The following is a 16,798-nucleotide window of genomic DNA, read 5'->3' as shown; positions in this document are numbered from 1 at the left end:
AGTGGTACTCATGTAAGTTGAAGTATCCGACCTGTATCCTATATAAATTATATATGCCTCAGATTTAAAAGAATTAGAAGATACTTAGTTATCGTCCACTATGATTGCAGTGTAAAATTTGTCATAAACAGGAATTAAACAGGAATTAAACAGGAATTAAACAAAATTGGGTCAAACGGCAGATGCCGTGTCTGACCAATATAGGAATAGAAGGTTTAATATTCAAAACTACCCCAATGTAACGAATAACCAAACAAGGTGGTAAAAGTAGATAGCCATGTAAAAGAATAAGCACAGATAGCACAGTCGTATGCAGAAAAAAAACTCAGCCAAGAGCACTCAACAATGACAAAGAAAGTATTATACAATGTCCACACACTTATCAAAATATACAAAACACGACATTCATTCAGAATTTTTCTTAGGGAACCTCCGTTCATCGACCTTATTTAAAAATCGTCCAATGTCTCTAATTGTTGTTGAGTCGTCGAAGATTTCTCCCGGTTCTTCTCTCATTACTAACAGGTCCCTCGTTCGTTGATGTAGGTTTTTGCGTAGGTCTTCGTATAGGGGGCATTCGTAGAGGATGTGATGCTCATCTTCTATCACTGGATAGGCCCCTGGTAGCTCATAGAGAAGATCTAACAAGTCATCGTCACTTGAGCAGCAATGTCTGCAGGCCCGATGTTTTATGTTAAACCGCTTTTTTGCCGTAGCGACCAGTTTCAACGTTAAAGCGGTGGGAGCTGCTTCTGAATTGCGCGATCTTCTTTGAGCAGTTAGGTTTAAGATCAAGGGCTAGGTACGTCTCTTGAGCAAACTTTCTCTTCACTAAGTTGTAGAATGATAGTTTTCTGTTAGATGTCCTTTCTGTTTCCCATGAGTTTATAAACCACTTTTGCAAACTCTTTCTAATCTGGCTTGGTCTTAATCCTTGGTTTCTCTCTGATGCCTCGATGGTTTCTTGCATCTGCTCGAGAGTGGAGAACCAGCTTAGGTTTAGGGTCGCCTGCTCTTCGAAAGCGTGTCTAGCAAGGCAGTCACGACCGTCTACAACCATTTGTTCAAGTCTTTCTTTGTAGTTGAACACTTGCTTTGATAGCGTGATGCCTAGTGGATGCCTGCCTGTGTCACCCCATATCGCAGCATTGGATGTTGACTTCCTCACCCCTAAGGTCCATTTCAAAAGAGTCAGATGAAAGTTCTCTAGAGGGTCCCTGGCAATGAGTGTACACACGTTTCCTGTTTCTGGTGTGGTGCTCGTGTTTGTGGGGAAGTTGCGGAACAGAGCTGTGCTTGGCAGCCACACTTGATCACGGAATGATATCAATCTTTTCAGCAATATGCTTGCAAAGAGCTTTCCGAGATTGCTCGCTACAGCGATGGCTCTGTAGTTGTTTGGATCATAGATATCACCTTTTTTGTGTAGTGGTGTAACTACTGATGAAGTCCATGGGTAAATTGATAGGCTTAGGCAGTGGTTGAAGAGGTTGAGGACTGCTTTGAGCATGGATCGTGTTGAGGCTTTGAAGAATTCATTAGAAATTAGATCTTCGGAGACTGCCTTTCCTTTTTTAGTGGCCTTAATGCAAGCACACAGCTCTTCCATCTTTATATCTTGATCCAAAAGCTTGGTCAGGTCGTCACAAATGTTGTTTTTCTGCATCTTTGACTGTAGCTCTGCGATCTTAGAGTCTTTGATGTTCTTTTTGCCGTAAAGTTCACTGAAGAACTTGCAAAAGTTGATCATATCGAAGGCATCAAGACTGGTTGCAGGCGATTTTGTATTTTTAAGAGCTTTGAAGGATTTCCAGCAGATGTTGTTCCCTGTTTCTATGTCCTTGCATAGCTTCTCAAAGAATTCTGATCGCTTATGTCTGATCATCTTTCTATATTGTCGCTGAGTGTCGTAATAAGAGTCCCTGAGGAGCTTGTCCAATGGGGATCTTCCATACTTTTTTGCTAGAATGTTGAGTGTCCTCTTAAGACGGATACATTCACTGTCAAACCATGCCATTTTTGGCTTCATTCGACTCTTCTTTTTGGTGCTACCATATTTATTATGTCTCGGCCCTTTCTGACGACTTGAGGCGTTTTTTTGGGGCATCACTTGTTCAGCAACCTGATGATACAGCTCAACAATTTGGTTGTTAAGGTTAAGAACGTCTTGATGGGTTTTGCATGAACTTGTAGCCAGAGTTTCCGTCTTTTCCTTTATACTAGGGTCACCCATAGCTAGCAAGAATTTGAGCTCAGCATTATCCTCACATGGCCATTTGTACTTCCTGGGCGCATCCTCGAGGTCACGCAGTATTTCTTCTGAAAGGGTTATGTTGTGTCTCAGGCTAAGTGTTGTGACAGAGGGTTTGTGATCGGAGAATTTGCTCAAATCAAGGACTCTAAAACTCATATGAATTGTCGACGGTGTAATTAGGGTCTGTTGTTATAGATGAGAGTAGCTGTTTCTTATACGAATCACTTAAGCTTTTAACATCGGGCAGATTTCGTAGATCTGTTGGAACATTATTCCAACATTTTGCCCCCAAGTATTGAAAGTTTTTATGAGATGTTGATCTATTAACATATAGGTTGCAGCTTTCGCCGCTCCTACTACCTTCTGATATGTAACTAAATTTGTTCATAAAGTTTGTAGGACAATTGTTTTGTGGCTATACAACTTCTGTTCACAGTATTCCTACAGGATTGCACAGACAGAGACCCCCTCACGAATGCTTATTAATAGTAAATAATAATAATAGCGTACAGCTTTTCGTTATTGATTTTACAAAGCAACTTTTAATGATTATTAATGAAATTATCGGATATTTACAATTCAATATGTATTGATTCTTCTGTGGAAAATAAAAATTGTATTTTACTTAAAAATTGTATTTTACTTATTATAGTGGCACAACAACTTAAAATGCACAGGTGTGCCACGAAAACAGTCCAGGATACAATAAAACCTGAAAAAGCAACCCACATTCATATTCTAAACCAGATAAGGGTGATTAGAATTGATACACTAAATAAACGATAATGTGTATGCATTTTCCAGTAGAACCAAATAGGGAAAACTAGGATTGAAAAATATTGAGATACAATATTATGAGCACGTTTGAAAAGAAATGTTTTCAGATACACTTTAAAAGAGTCCAATGTTGTACAATTCTTAATCTCAAATGGTAGTTCATTCCATAATTTAGGGCCAACTTCCTGAAAAGATCTTTCTCTATATTGTGTATGCACTCTAGGTTCAGGCAAATAGATAAGATGATTATAGTTTGCAAATTTAAACATTGTACTTAGACATTTATAAACAAGAAGTAATAATTAGTACTGAATTCTGTAACTGATAGGCAGCCAATGAAGGTCTTTCAGAGTATCTCCTAAATGATCATGTTTATTTAGTCCTACTATTGCTTTAGCAGCAGCATTTTGAATGAGTTGAAGCTGATGGATGAGGTAGTCACTGATTCCAAAATAAAGGGCGTTGCAGTAATCCAATTTGCAGACGATAATGCTATTAACAATAAGCTTAAGCTGAGCTTTACTAAAAAGATACTTTCTTCTGATAACATTCCCGAGGAGTCTAAAACAATGTTTTTTTAGGGGCATGATTTGAGGCTCAAAGGTAAGGTGATGCTCGATTTGCACACCAAGATTTTTTGTTGTGCTGACAAATCTGATACACGTCTCATTTGACAGCTCTACTCCTCCTAAAGATATCTGATTCAACACATAGTATAGTGGTCGAAACCCTCACCTGTGCCAGAGACTTCGATGGATTTACACAAGAACCTGCTATCGACTCAGACTAATGATTGTGAGCTTAATAGGAAGATCACCCTTAAGTATGGATATATTGGATTTAGATTAGATTAGATTAGATTAAGAATAATGACATAAACATCATCACTAGTTTTAAACATTCTTTCTGATTTCCTCATTATCAGAACTGTGAACATTTCACAGCCTTCGTCATTAAAAAAACAAACAAATTCTATAACTAACATAATTGTCATAATTTATTTACATATAAAAAAGTTAAAAAAGTTAAAAACCGTTAATTTAAAAATAACTAAATAAAAACAAATTCATGAGATATTTATTCCCTTTCTCTTGGCAACACACGGATTTTTATGTAAATATTGAACTTGTTGCTTCTTCTTTTCGATATAATTTACACCCTCTATTTTAGCTAAAACTATGTTTGACACTTCCCAAAAGTTGCCTGTGTCTACTAAATTATTAGTCTTTTTAAATTCTTCTAGATTAATTTTAAAATCAATAACAGACACCGAATTTCTAACAAAAGATGGCAATTTGTTCCAAAAGCTGATAACACGCTCTGATAAAAAATTATTAGACAAGGTTTTAATATTTCTATCAATATTGTTAGATTTAGTGCTAACAATTTTATCTCCCGATCTACTTAAATTGAAAATATCTTTTCCATACTCAACCAATCCATTTACAATTTTGTAGGCTTCAATCAAATCTCCTCTAACCCGTCTCTCTGCGAGTGTTGTAATCTGTAAGGCATCCAACCTTTCACTGTAAGGAAGTGTTCCAATATCATCAATAAGGCGTGTGAACCTTCTCTGGACATTTTCCAGTTCAATGATAGTAGCCCAATTCCCATGGCAGGCAGGTGGAGACCACAACTGAGCACAATACTCCAAGTGGGGTCTTATTATAGTTTTATAAACATTTCTCATAACGTTAATTTCTCTTATAATGAGATTCCTTGTAACCCATGCAATCATACTGTTTGCTTTACTAATACAACTTTTAATATGTTTCGACCATTTCAAATCTGAAGAAGTTAAAACTCCAAGATCTTTCTCTGCTTCAATACATTCAAGTGTAACACCACTAAATACATATTCTTGAAGGGGATTTTCATTAAATGGAACATGCATTATTTTGCATTTGCTAGGATTAAACTTTAACAGCCACACATTTTGCCAGTTTTGCAAGCTTTCTAACATATTGAAAGTGCTTTCAGTGTCATTGGCATCCATAATAACTTTAAAATCATCTGCAAACAGTTTTGATATACCATTAATACAATCAGGCAAGTCATTGATAAAAATGACAAACAATAAAGGACCTAAAACAGACCCTTGTGGGACGCCTGATAAAACATCACGAAGGTAGGAATATGCTCCACCAACGAATGTCTTAAATCTTCTTCCAGATAAAAAGTCTTTCACAATATCTAAAGTGTTACCACTTTGGTTCTACAAAAATGTTAAATTACCAGTTGTGGATGCTTATCAAAAATAAAAGAAAAATGAAAACAGAAACATTATTAAACAGGAAAAAGACCGACTGGTACTTTTCACATAGAAGCACATGATCCACGACAGATTTTGGATTTCGTCAAATTTCGTCCATATTGAATTGTGAGCAATGTGATCTCCATGAAAGTGGAAATTGTTGGGACTGAATAATAATGATAATAATTCTAATACTGTCACACTATTAAAACAACTATGGCTCCTTGTTGTGGGCAGATGTCTTTATTGGAGTGTCCTGTTATAAAACTTCTCTGAGTGATTGCATTAAAATAATTTAAGGAGAGTTCTCTTAAAACTTCATATCATGACAATAGGTATAAATATTAGGACCTAACCACTAACCAATATTTTGTCTCACGTTGTGACCCTCATCGTCATTTTATTATTAGGAACTTACACGATTACAAATACCGTGTTTTAAGTTTGCAAGGCTGTTGGGACTGATTTTACGCTAACCACAAACCAGAGCTTGCAGTAGCTCCTTTACAGTAACGTCACGTAGTACGCAAAGATTCATGGTTATGTGAAAGTATACAGGAAAATTGATTCACGATGTCAATCCTTCGCAGCTCGACGATTTACCGAAGTGGTTGCGAGAAGATGCGCGGCGCAGCCCACAGGTAGACTAAAGTGCAAAGAAACTGCTGCTAACTGCTTGTAACGCGCTGCCTTACTGTGCCGCGCCGCGCACTCAATTATGCTTCTCGCAACGAAGAGTGCTAGAAGCATAATATATCGGCGAAATGCGCTACTGTGCCTCCCCGAGCTGCGATCGCGATAAATTGACATCGTCAATTAACTAACTGCTGGTCCAATTGTTAAACAAAAAACATGACATAAAAGATTGAAACTTGAGTTTTTTAAAATTTTTGATTTTGTGCCTTTTGAAGCAATTGTAACTTTATAACTTTATTCTCAAAAAATCAACTTGCATTAAATTTTTTTATATTTTTGACCCGCCGCGCATGAGTTTGCGGCTCCCATGTATCGTAAGAACGATAATTATTTGCCGCGCGCGTCCACTATGTAGTTAAAGTTTATAATATTACCTACCTTAAGACGCGCGCGCGCGCGCGCCGAGTCACGAATTAGACTCGTCGACAGTATATAAAATATAATATTTGGAACAACTATTTTACGAGTATCACCTTCACATAGCCATGTGTATACGCGTATTGCTTGACGCGCCTTCGGCAGTCGCGCGCTACTGCAAGCGAGAGGGCTCTTGTTACAGCAAAGTATCACCCGTTGCGTGAGATTTGATTTGTGTATGGAATTCTTCGTTACACAAAAACTTGATTGTACTTTTATTATATATATGTAAACTATGTACTGGTTTTGCCGAAAATATGTACTCTGTCCAAATGTTTCATATAAGAAATGATTTATATTAAAAATTTGAAATTTAGTTGTTTATTTTATTGAATTTTTTATTTTACCTTGCAATACTGATTGAACGACTTTTAATAAAAAATTTAAAGTAAAGTAAAAGTAAAATAAAAATTATGACACAACATCATCACTAATGTTTTTATAATAAAGTATCATCGCACTACATCATACATGGAAAAATATACAGTAACCATTCCTCCATCAAATTTAAAAGTAATAACTTATCAAATATTAATCATGAATAACAACAACATTAAAAAATGTAATTTATTCATACTTCCCAGTTGAGTAAAGATTTATAATACGTTTCTTTGCTACATAAGGATGAAACCAAAGATAACCATGTTTTTCCTTATTACTGACATAACTGGTACCTTCAATTCTTGTTAAAACTTCTTTCGAAACATTCCAAAAATGAAAGTCATTTACAATACATTTATGAATCATATTCTTTTTAATACTTTCCATGAATCCAATTTTAAAACTCAAAACTGTCAAGCAGTTCTTCACCTCCGAAGGGAGTTTGTTCCAATAAGGAACAATCCGCTCTGGAAGAAAAGAACACTGAAGATTCATGACCTTTGTCACACTCTTACTACATCTATTGGTTTAACCGATTAGCGTTCAATTCATTTAGTGTTGTTAAATGAACATATTTTAAACCTGCAATTAAAAAAAAGCGTATTTTGTATTGGTTCCATTATATTTGTAGAAATGTACCAGTATTACCAACATATCTTGAACCTTCAATTTAAAAAAAAGCGTATTTTGTATTGGTTCCATTATATTTGTAGAAATGTATCAGTATTACCAAACTGTATTCGACCATATATTACAAATATTTTCAACCTCAAACCTACTGTTGAAAAGTTATTCAAACGATATATACATTTCATCAAATCAAATGTTGGAATTGGCAGTACAGATCAGAGCACAGTACACGGTAATAATAAGTAATAATAATAGTATATATAATATATAATAAGTAATAAGTAATAATAATATATATAATATAAAGTAAATATAATATAATAATCATTTAAATGTTTATATTATAGTGGCAAACAACTTAAAATGTACAGGTATGTCACGAAAATAGTTCAGGACTAAATAAAACCTGAAAAAGCAATCCACCTTTATATTGTAAGCCGTGCAAGACTATTAAAACTTGATACACTAAATAAAACTTTAATCTGTATGCACTCCAGTAGAAAATTGTTTAGGGAAAAGCTAAGAAATATAGAGGCAGTATTTTAAGAAACTTATCAAGATTCAATATTATGAGCACGTTTGAAAAGAAACATTTTCAGATACACTTTATGAGAGAGTCCAATGACGAAATGATCCATTGCTACCAATATTATTTGAAATATCAACAATCAAATACATACACTTTGAACGACATTCCGATGTAGCCTACTCTATGGAGCCAGCCAAGGGTTCCGTTATATCTGTAGCTATACAACATTAAACAATAAACATCTGTGTCAAATCTTTTCGGTTGACTCCGCGATTGAGGGCTGAGAGTATCTTCTTAAGATTCCCCTTGTATATTAATTTTGGTAGATTTACATTGTAGTGTACTGTACTACATAAAATTCAATAAAATGGTCCGATTATATACATCAGCAAGCACTAATTTTGCAAGATTCTTGAGATCTCAGTGTTTTCGTAATTGCAACTATCACAATAACAGAGCTTTTTATGAAGGAATAGAAGCTGTGTGAAAGATGATACTCCGCTATAATCAGCAGTAGTCTTTTATCAATCCATTTTTTTACTAACTAAAATGTAATATTTGAATAATAATGACCCCTCAACTATGAAAAAATGTACTTTTATTATATAGCTATGCCATTTTCCTGTATTTAACGACTATTGGGTTTAGATGATGTGACTCCAAGACTCTGCGGCCTGCAAGTGACTGTTTCGGCAGTTTTCCCGAAGAAGGATGGTATGTGATCTTTATTCATATTTTTATGATATTAAAGGTGTATGATACTATTAAATGTACTTGCTGTTATACTTTGGCCACAAAAAGCCAGCCTATAGTTTTATAGCTTTTAGTTTGATTCTATCGCGACTTCAAGCTCTTTGTGGCAAGCATATTTAAAGTTCAAATTTACAGTTTTAATAAAAATGTCTTGATTTTAAAACTTTTTCACTTATGAGTATTGTTGAAAACCTAAATAAAATAAAATTTCAGAGTGCCTACCAAAGGTCAAAGACCCAAGGGGTGGAGGACATGGTCCTCCTACCAAAGATAACTGAAGCAGACATTGTGGACAATCTTAAAAAGCGCTACATGGAGGACCAGATTTTTGTATCCTTCTGCAAATTGCTCTATTATTATATATAAATTATATTTAGCTTTAAAAAAATATTATTCACTTTTCTGGCCGTCGGCCGATCCTTTACATGGTTCCCCACTTTTATGAGAAGCATGTACACCCTTACTTTAAAGTTTTCTTTCCTTAATGTAAATCACAGACATACATTGGAAATGTATTGATATCAGTCAATCCATTTAAACAAATGTCATATTTCACTGAGAAAGAGATCGACATGTATCAAGGAGCCGTAAGTTATTTATTTGCAATTTTCGAACCTTCATTGTGATTATTGGTAACAGTAATTTCCAATAACACAGATTATCATCATTCTGGATATTTTTGCTCTAGTCAATCCTAGTTTCATCTGTTCTGATAACAACACCAAAGTAAATATCTGACAGTTCAATAATCTCCCAGGCAAGTTATGAGAACCCACCTCACATATACGCACTGACAGACAACATGTTCCGTAACATGATGATAGACAAAGAGGGACAGTGTGTCATTATCAGCGGGGAGAGTGGAGCAGGGAAAACTGTTTGCGCTAAATTCATCATGAGTTATCTGGCTGCTATTTGTGGAGGTGGCCAAGACATCCAGGTAAAACACTGCCAATTTTTTTGTGATAATTATGTCCTGGATTTAGATAAGTTATTAGCCTTCTGTCGACCTTCACATCAGCCCGAGGCTTACAATTCTGCCCTGTGGCTCAAAGCGATTTTTATATAACTGCCATAGGGCATAGATCCTTTGAAAGTCCGCCACTCTAAAGTCCTGCCGCTCGGAATGACATGTTCATCCTACAACTAATTGGTTAAATAGGGTACATCAAATTGATAATATTCCAGTAATAGATTTTGAGGCTAACTCATTTGCAGTTAACCGTTCGGACTGCAGGTTTGCTGGCCAAAGGTGGTTCTGTTTCAGCTAAAGCCATGGGGGGCTGTCAAATGAATGACAATCTGATGGCAGATTGAGGACTAAGCCCACATTCAATTCTGCACATTATGTTACATAATATCCAATTTCGGTATTTAGGATCCAAGCTGATCCAAGCTATTTTGATGGTCACAAACTTTTGGACGTATGGTTCAAATGTATTTAACCGACTTTTTGTAAAATACTTCATACTTGGCGATTTGGGTTCAATGCATAATTCCTCGTTATTATCATCGTCATCCTATTGCATAATTTTTCGAATGGAAACTCCTATCTGGACAAAAGGTTTTAGTTTTCAACCCTCCCTAAAAATACCTTGATACACCCTGTACTATTTTTTGCATTATGCAAGGGGCGTTAACAATGAATCTGGTAGAATTTAAACATGTACGCCTCAGCTTCTAACCTCATGATAATTACATAATCCTTCATGATTATTATGCAACAAAACCTTGTCTACCACACCATATTTGACTATTTCACTTGTTCGTGCCTCAACTACCTCAATCATGTGTTAACTGATAAGGTTGGGTATTTTTTTAATTATATGTTTCTGATTACATTGTTGTAACAATAGCTTCTTTGTTCAGAAAGTTAAAGACGTGATTATAGAAAGCAATCCTTTGCTGGAGGCTTTTGGGAATGCAAAAACTGTTCGAAACAACAATTCCAGCCGTTTTGTGAGTATAAACAATAATATGTTCGGGGAACTTTCTAAGATATTACGTAATCACTGAGGGGGAGGGAGAGCGTTTAAAAAATTAATTACGGTAATGAAATTTCTGCTCAATAAGTATGTGTTAGATGGTACAATAAATGTGTGAAAGTGATTACAGAGAAGGGAAGCGGGGGGGGGGGGGGGGGGTAATATTATTTGGGGGTAATATTATTTGTAATATTATTTCAACAGTCACTTTTTACTTAGATATTTTGGATTTGTCGGACTACTAAAAATAACAATTTATAGCAAGTTAAATAACGATTACAAGTTTTGCACATTAGTAAGTATCATCGAAGATTCTTATCATCCTAAAACCTCTTACAGGGAAAGTACATCGAGATCCAATTCTCTCAAGCAGCTCTGCCGGAAGGAGGACGAATCAGCAACTTCCTTTTAGAGAAAAGCAGGGTCGTCAGTCAGAACCCCAACGAGCGAAACTTTCACATTTTCTATCAATTGCTTGCTGGGGCAACAGACGATGAAAGAGGTATGTGGAACCCAGATTTTCAATTTAAAACTTCGTAAAATTACAAAGGTCAGTGTACAAATGTTTGGGCTTATAATAACAATTTAACATAGCCATCGTCATGATTGAGACTTATAACTTTGCGTATAATGGCATATTGTAATTCTACTCATTCAAGGATTCTGTCGCCAAAATTGTATTTTTTGGAATCCACGCCCATCCAGCATGTCCTTGGTGAACATAGTAGAAGTCTCATTTTTACATATCGCAATTTAGGTCAAGAAATTCGGCAAATGATCTGAGAAAATGATGTGAAACGGAGTTTCTACACAATACCTATGTGTGTAATGTCCGTAATATGTGAACGATTCCTAATTAATTGGACGGCCATTAGAATATTAGATGACGTGGTACGACAACAATCAACTATTTGATTAAGTTATCATAGTTTATGAGTAGGGTAGCTCGATCAGGTAACCCAATCACCTGATCACCTAGGAAATTGTAAGTGCAATGGACAAACACATTATAATGCTTGATATCTCGGTCATATGAAAAGCTAGTGCATCCATTTTTAAGGACAAACAAAACGCGCTTCAATTTAATTCGATCTAATCATTCAAAATACATAAAATTAGTGATGGTAGCAAGTCATTTCAGAAATGATTACTTTAATCAGGCAATCAATGACTGAGAAATAAATCCAAACGTTTGTATATTTTGGGCACGCCTCCTACCCCCCGCTTTGTATGTTAGACGTCCATGGGATTCATTAACAGTGTTAATTTAACACCCTCCTTCGACTTCTACTTTTAAATGGTTAAATGTCAGGAAATCAGAACTCGTCTCTGATAAGTACGTGAGTTGATGGTCGGACAAAAGGCATGTTAATCAAACTAGCATGGTACAATTATCCTTGTAAATCTTCTTCTTTGAAAAATAAGTTTCTTACTAAAGCACCTTGCACCACTTGTATTTATAAATAAAGTTATGAAGAAATTTAAAAAGTTTAATGCTGTATATTTTCTATGATCTCAGAGGCAAATTTGTGTAACCAAACACTTAAGAAGGATGTGCATTATACAATTTAACAGAATGTTACGCACTACGCAGTCACCCGGTCATAAAACTATCGTATAGTTTAGATCATTGGCCCGTGGCCTGGAACATTGATAATTGATATTGACAACGTGAACCTTTCACTCTCTATATTTACTCAATAGCCTTTTTAATCTCATGTTTATCGGTATATTTGTCCTCAAACACGTCATCATTAAGTGTACTTAAAATTTGAAGCACACTTTTGTCTCTAACAGCCAAACTTTTCAATAGAATCAACAGCCTTCTCAGCGGTATTACTGAGTCTTACAATTGATAGCATCTTCTGACTTACAAATCAGCTCCTTGTAGATTAAACCATTAATTATTAAACAATTATGAATTAGTCAGGCACTAAATAATCAATTAACACGCTGATTGACAGGAGAATGCGGTCTTGGTGAGCCAGATTACTACTGGTACCTCAACCAGAGCGGAACGTACACTGTGGACGGAACTAATGATGCTAAGGAGTTCGCCGACACTCGGGTAATTAAATTTATCTAATATAATTGTAATTGAGATGATCAAGTAAAGCTGCAATCATTTTACTGTGCCCTATTACTTTACTGTGTCCTCCTATGGTTGTGCAGTGTGCACGTTCGTGTACGGATGCTTATACCCTATCAGAAACAGTTCTCCAAAAACATAATACAATATGACGGGATCTTAATGATATTCGTGGTTAGCCTCTTGAACACTTAATATCTTAGCCGTGACCTCTGTGCCCGCCTGTACTCCTGTTTGGTTTACTGTTTAAGCAAGACATCCCCACAATTATAACGTACTGAGACTGGAGAACGCTGGAATTAGGAAATCTAACAAATAAGCGATGGAGCACGCTGGATTCAGGACGATGTAGCACGCTGGATTCAGGACGATGCAAGTGCACATGATCATGATTAAATCTTACACTCGTGTGCAATGTTGGCGGGTTTAATTTCTCATCCAGTATATAAAGATAATGATGTAGCACCTGTTTCGAAGCAATAGTGAAATAGATAGGTAATATTGTCTCATGTTGTCACACACATATTATAAGATCTGAGAAAAGAGTTGAAGGCGCTGTGCTACGGTATCAGGTTCTTCTATTACTGGTTTGGTTTAAGGTTACATCGTAATACCAAATACAGGGTTACTTAACAAAAATGTACGGTTAGTAAATACCGAGCTGAGTTTCTAAAATCCTCAACTTTTATCAGATGTTCTACATAACCTGAACATAAAACCCGCAATTATTGCCGCAACTTATTAAATATATGTCTGCGGTCTGCCTCTGTCAGTTAGTCTGTTTTAAATATTGAACTAACAGTAGCCTTCCTTTTTTGAGCAATCACTAAACTGCCCTTGTGAGTAGTTGGGAGTGAGGTCACGTGCAACTGTGCTAATCACGTGTGTACATGAATGTAACATTGTCATTAATATTAGGAACTGGTTCTAAAACTATGTTTAACAGTGTGATAAACTGTTAATCTGCTGTTCAGACCAGTACACTGCGTTACTAACCGTATCAAACCTGTGGTTCAAAAATATAAGTTCGATGAAAATATTTGTTGGAAGATTAGAGTGATTCGAAATACAAAAGTGTTTGTGAGTGGAACTTAAAAAAATTAAACTATCTAATCTATGTTTTAGTAAAATAAAGTTTACCTTGCCACTAGGGCTATTAAATTGCCAGTAATCAATACAGATTAAAAGGCTAAAATGTGCCTAACCTTAATCTAAAATTTAAAATTAGAGTGTATCTTAGCTAATGAATGAATGCTTCTGACATCCCCACGTAATGTATCTTAGCTAATGAATGAATGAGGCAACCGTAGCAAGATAGTTGCTTATCTAGGCATTTACATTTCGATTTGGCCCAATTGCCGCGTGGGATCGATCGCTGAACAACGTTTAATTTTCATGACTAAACTCATTTTAGGCAATATTATATATTAGTTCCTGACTTTTCCTGAACTGTTCGACTGACAGTTGATTGACATCACCAGACAATAACCAAGGATTTTAACATAATCGCCGCATATTTTAAGAAAACCATTTAGTCGAAGGTCAAGTAAACGACCACCTTGTGGCCATTTTTGGTTAAAAGTTTCTACAGCATCATTCCTAGTTGTAACAGACATTCCCAAAATAGAAGCAGAGTTGGCGTGGGTGGTCTGTCATTACTGCCTGTAAGAACGGTGTGATTATGGTTGAGGTTGCAATGTAATCAGTCATTTAATTTTTATTAGAATCTTTAAAAAACAAAAATTTTATTGTAATTATTTTTCAATCTTCGCCAATCCGTGCATACTGGCTTGGCGAAAAAATTATCACGTGACTTGGGTTTTTACGGTTTTACATAAACCCAACCCTAACCATAACCCCAAAGCTAACCATAATGTAACCTTAACCACAACTGACAACCCTAACCCTAACCCGAACCCTAAACAATCGAATTCGTGTTTTGCTAGCAGGCCGATTCGGAATCAGCGTCCAAAAATACATCGAACCGAGTTATTTTCGTTCCCTCATGGCCTTTACACAAGAATTAAACAAAAATCGTGCGAGCAATTTAGTGAGAGCGGTGCACAATCTTTGACTTTATGTTTTACTAAGACTGACAGTTTACAAAATCTGTCCGTGAAGTTTCTCAGTTTAACCAAACGTAGAGCCGACATAGCAAATAAATTTAATTTACTTTTGAATTTTTATCACCTATATGTATATTATATATCATGTGATGTTGTAAGTGCATCAAACATCCTTTAAACTTAAAGCAACTATCCACTATCCAGTGATCTAGTCTTATGGGACCCTGTGCATGGTAGAGCACAACGAGGCGGACCCAGACAAAGATATTATATGTTACTGAATAAGGAAGTTGGGACAAACTCTTAAGACTTTAAGAGGAAGTTCTTTCGACCTAGCTATTATGTATTAGTAGTTGTAGCTGTAGTAGTAGTAGTAGTAGTAGAAGTAGTAGTAGTAGTAGTTGAAAGTTAAGCAGGTGCCCCGTGAAGGTCTTACTTTGAAGTTGTCGACATTGATTTCCTCACAGAGTTTGAGATTTTTATCTCTGTTGTACAACTTGGATCAACATCCATTACAGTCTCAACTTGTGTAAAAATCGGAATAGTTTCAGAACTTTCAGTTTTGATCCTTTAACATAATATGCCCTGTTGTAGCTGTTTTCCAACTCTGCTGACGCAAACAAGTTGAATGTACCTACCTGAAAATCAAGTCTAAAAGTCTATCTTCTCCTACATTTTTTGAGCAATCACCCTTAAACTTTCAGGATATATTCTAGGGATCATTAAGAAGAGAAGAGCCGGACTGAATTTTGAGATAGGCCTTTAAATAAACATATCCTGAAAGTTTCAGGGTGATTGCTCAAAAAATATAGGAGAAGATATATTTTTGGACTCGATTTTAAAAATTTATGAAAATTAATTAATCATCAAAATTAATCAATCCCAAATTTCAGCACGCGATGGACATCATGAACATAGACCAGAACACGCAATGGGACATTCTTCGCATAGCTTCAGGAATCCTGCACCTGGGAAACATTACATTTGTTGAGAAGGGGTCCAACGCATCAGTTCCTGCTGATTCATCTTGTAAGTATCTCGTTATTATCACATGATCAGTGTTTTCTAAACGTGGCTTTACATTTTACTGTGTACAGATTGAAATTGGAGTAGTTCAAAATGTTGAATAATGGTGTTCAGAGTCACTCCCAGTTTCAAAGGAATTGTCCTGATCAAATTACTAAACTTGTCTCATAAGCTGCTCTATAAGTGTACACACAAAAACGTTGTTTATAATTGATCTACTTAAGTTCAGGTTGAAAGGTGAGCTCTCGTCGTCATTTATTCGACTTAGTAGTTATAAAATGTTATGTTTATGTAAATGTTTTGTAATGTTTTGAGTATAAACTATATACACATCATTGAGCTGTGTACACTGTACACTAAATGAATAACGCATTGTTACATTGTAGTACGAGTAGCTGGGCACTGTGGACCAATGTTGTTTTATGTAAACAATACATTTACGAATATACCGCTAATACGAGCAGTGTTTACATGAAAACAGTTTCCTCGGGTATATTGATCTAGTAAAATAACATTATGGAACTATGCTATTAGTCATGGAAATGCTTTTGTTTTTAAATCGCCCATAACATAATGCATAATCCCAATGAAGAAAATATTCTGAAATGTTTCGCCAGTATCCACGTGACCCGACCCATTCAGTGCACCAATCCGCAGACTGGGTCGGGCTTCTTGTATACTACCAATGGTTCGAAAATGGTAATTTCTATTCACAAGAATCAGAATGGTTACATTCTTGATAAAACATAGTTTGTGTCCTAAATTTACTCACATAAACGGTAGACAAGTTGTTAGACCGCCCACAAAGTATTCTACAGAATCTGCCACGTTTAAATCAAGAGAGCTGGATCAGATTGGGTAAGCCAATTTAGTAGTTCGAGTGCCTGCCCTTTGACAGTTTGACCATATAAAATGGAATATTCACGGAGAATTCACACAGG

The 16,798-nt window shown here is 35.8% G+C and overlaps 2 protein-coding genes across 4 annotated transcripts in view; one reads left to right on the top strand and one right to left on the bottom strand.

Annotated features, from left to right (window-relative positions):
• LOC134816094 (unconventional myosin-If-like) overlaps window positions 1–16,798 on the top strand; it is a 108,178-nt gene that overhangs the window by 78,808 nt on the left and 12,572 nt on the right. The window contains exons 2-9 of one of the 2 annotated variants that reach the window (XM_063824836.1): window positions 8,587–8,652; window positions 8,905–9,021; window positions 9,189–9,278; window positions 9,449–9,631; window positions 10,561–10,650; window positions 11,016–11,178; window positions 12,641–12,744; window positions 15,725–15,860. In XM_063824836.1, the coding sequence (XP_063680906.1) occupies window positions 8,650–8,652; window positions 8,905–9,021; window positions 9,189–9,278; window positions 9,449–9,631; window positions 10,561–10,650; window positions 11,016–11,178; window positions 12,641–12,744; window positions 15,725–15,860 (886 nt within the window). In that variant the 5' untranslated portion in view covers window positions 8,587–8,649. Of the gene's footprint in view, window positions 1–8,545; window positions 8,653–8,904; window positions 9,022–9,188; window positions 9,279–9,448; window positions 9,632–10,560; window positions 10,651–11,015; window positions 11,179–12,640; window positions 12,745–15,724; window positions 15,861–16,798 lie in introns of those variants that run through there. The other variant, XM_063824837.1, reaches the window with a different exon arrangement.
• The window catches only part of LOC134816112 (G2/mitotic-specific cyclin-B-like), a 38,454-nt gene that overhangs the window by 13,269 nt on the left and 8,387 nt on the right, over window positions 1–16,798 (bottom strand). Inside the window, exon 1 of one of the 2 annotated variants that reach the window (XM_063824861.1) lies at window positions 10,781–10,790. The exons of the other annotated variant lie outside the window; for it this stretch is intronic. The gene's annotated coding sequence lies outside the window, so the exon portion shown is untranslated. Of the gene's footprint in view, window positions 1–10,780; window positions 10,791–16,798 lie in introns of those variants that run through there. 2 annotated transcript variants of the gene reach the window in all.

The sequence above is a fragment of the Bolinopsis microptera genome, chromosome 5 (genome assembly GCF_026151205.1).
Source record: "Bolinopsis microptera isolate Bmic1 chromosome 5, MBARI_Bmic_1.0, whole genome shotgun sequence".
Taxonomy (NCBI): Eukaryota; Metazoa; Ctenophora; class Tentaculata; order Lobata; family Bolinopsidae; genus Bolinopsis; species Bolinopsis microptera.
This window is presented reverse-complemented; position numbering and strand designations above follow the sequence as displayed.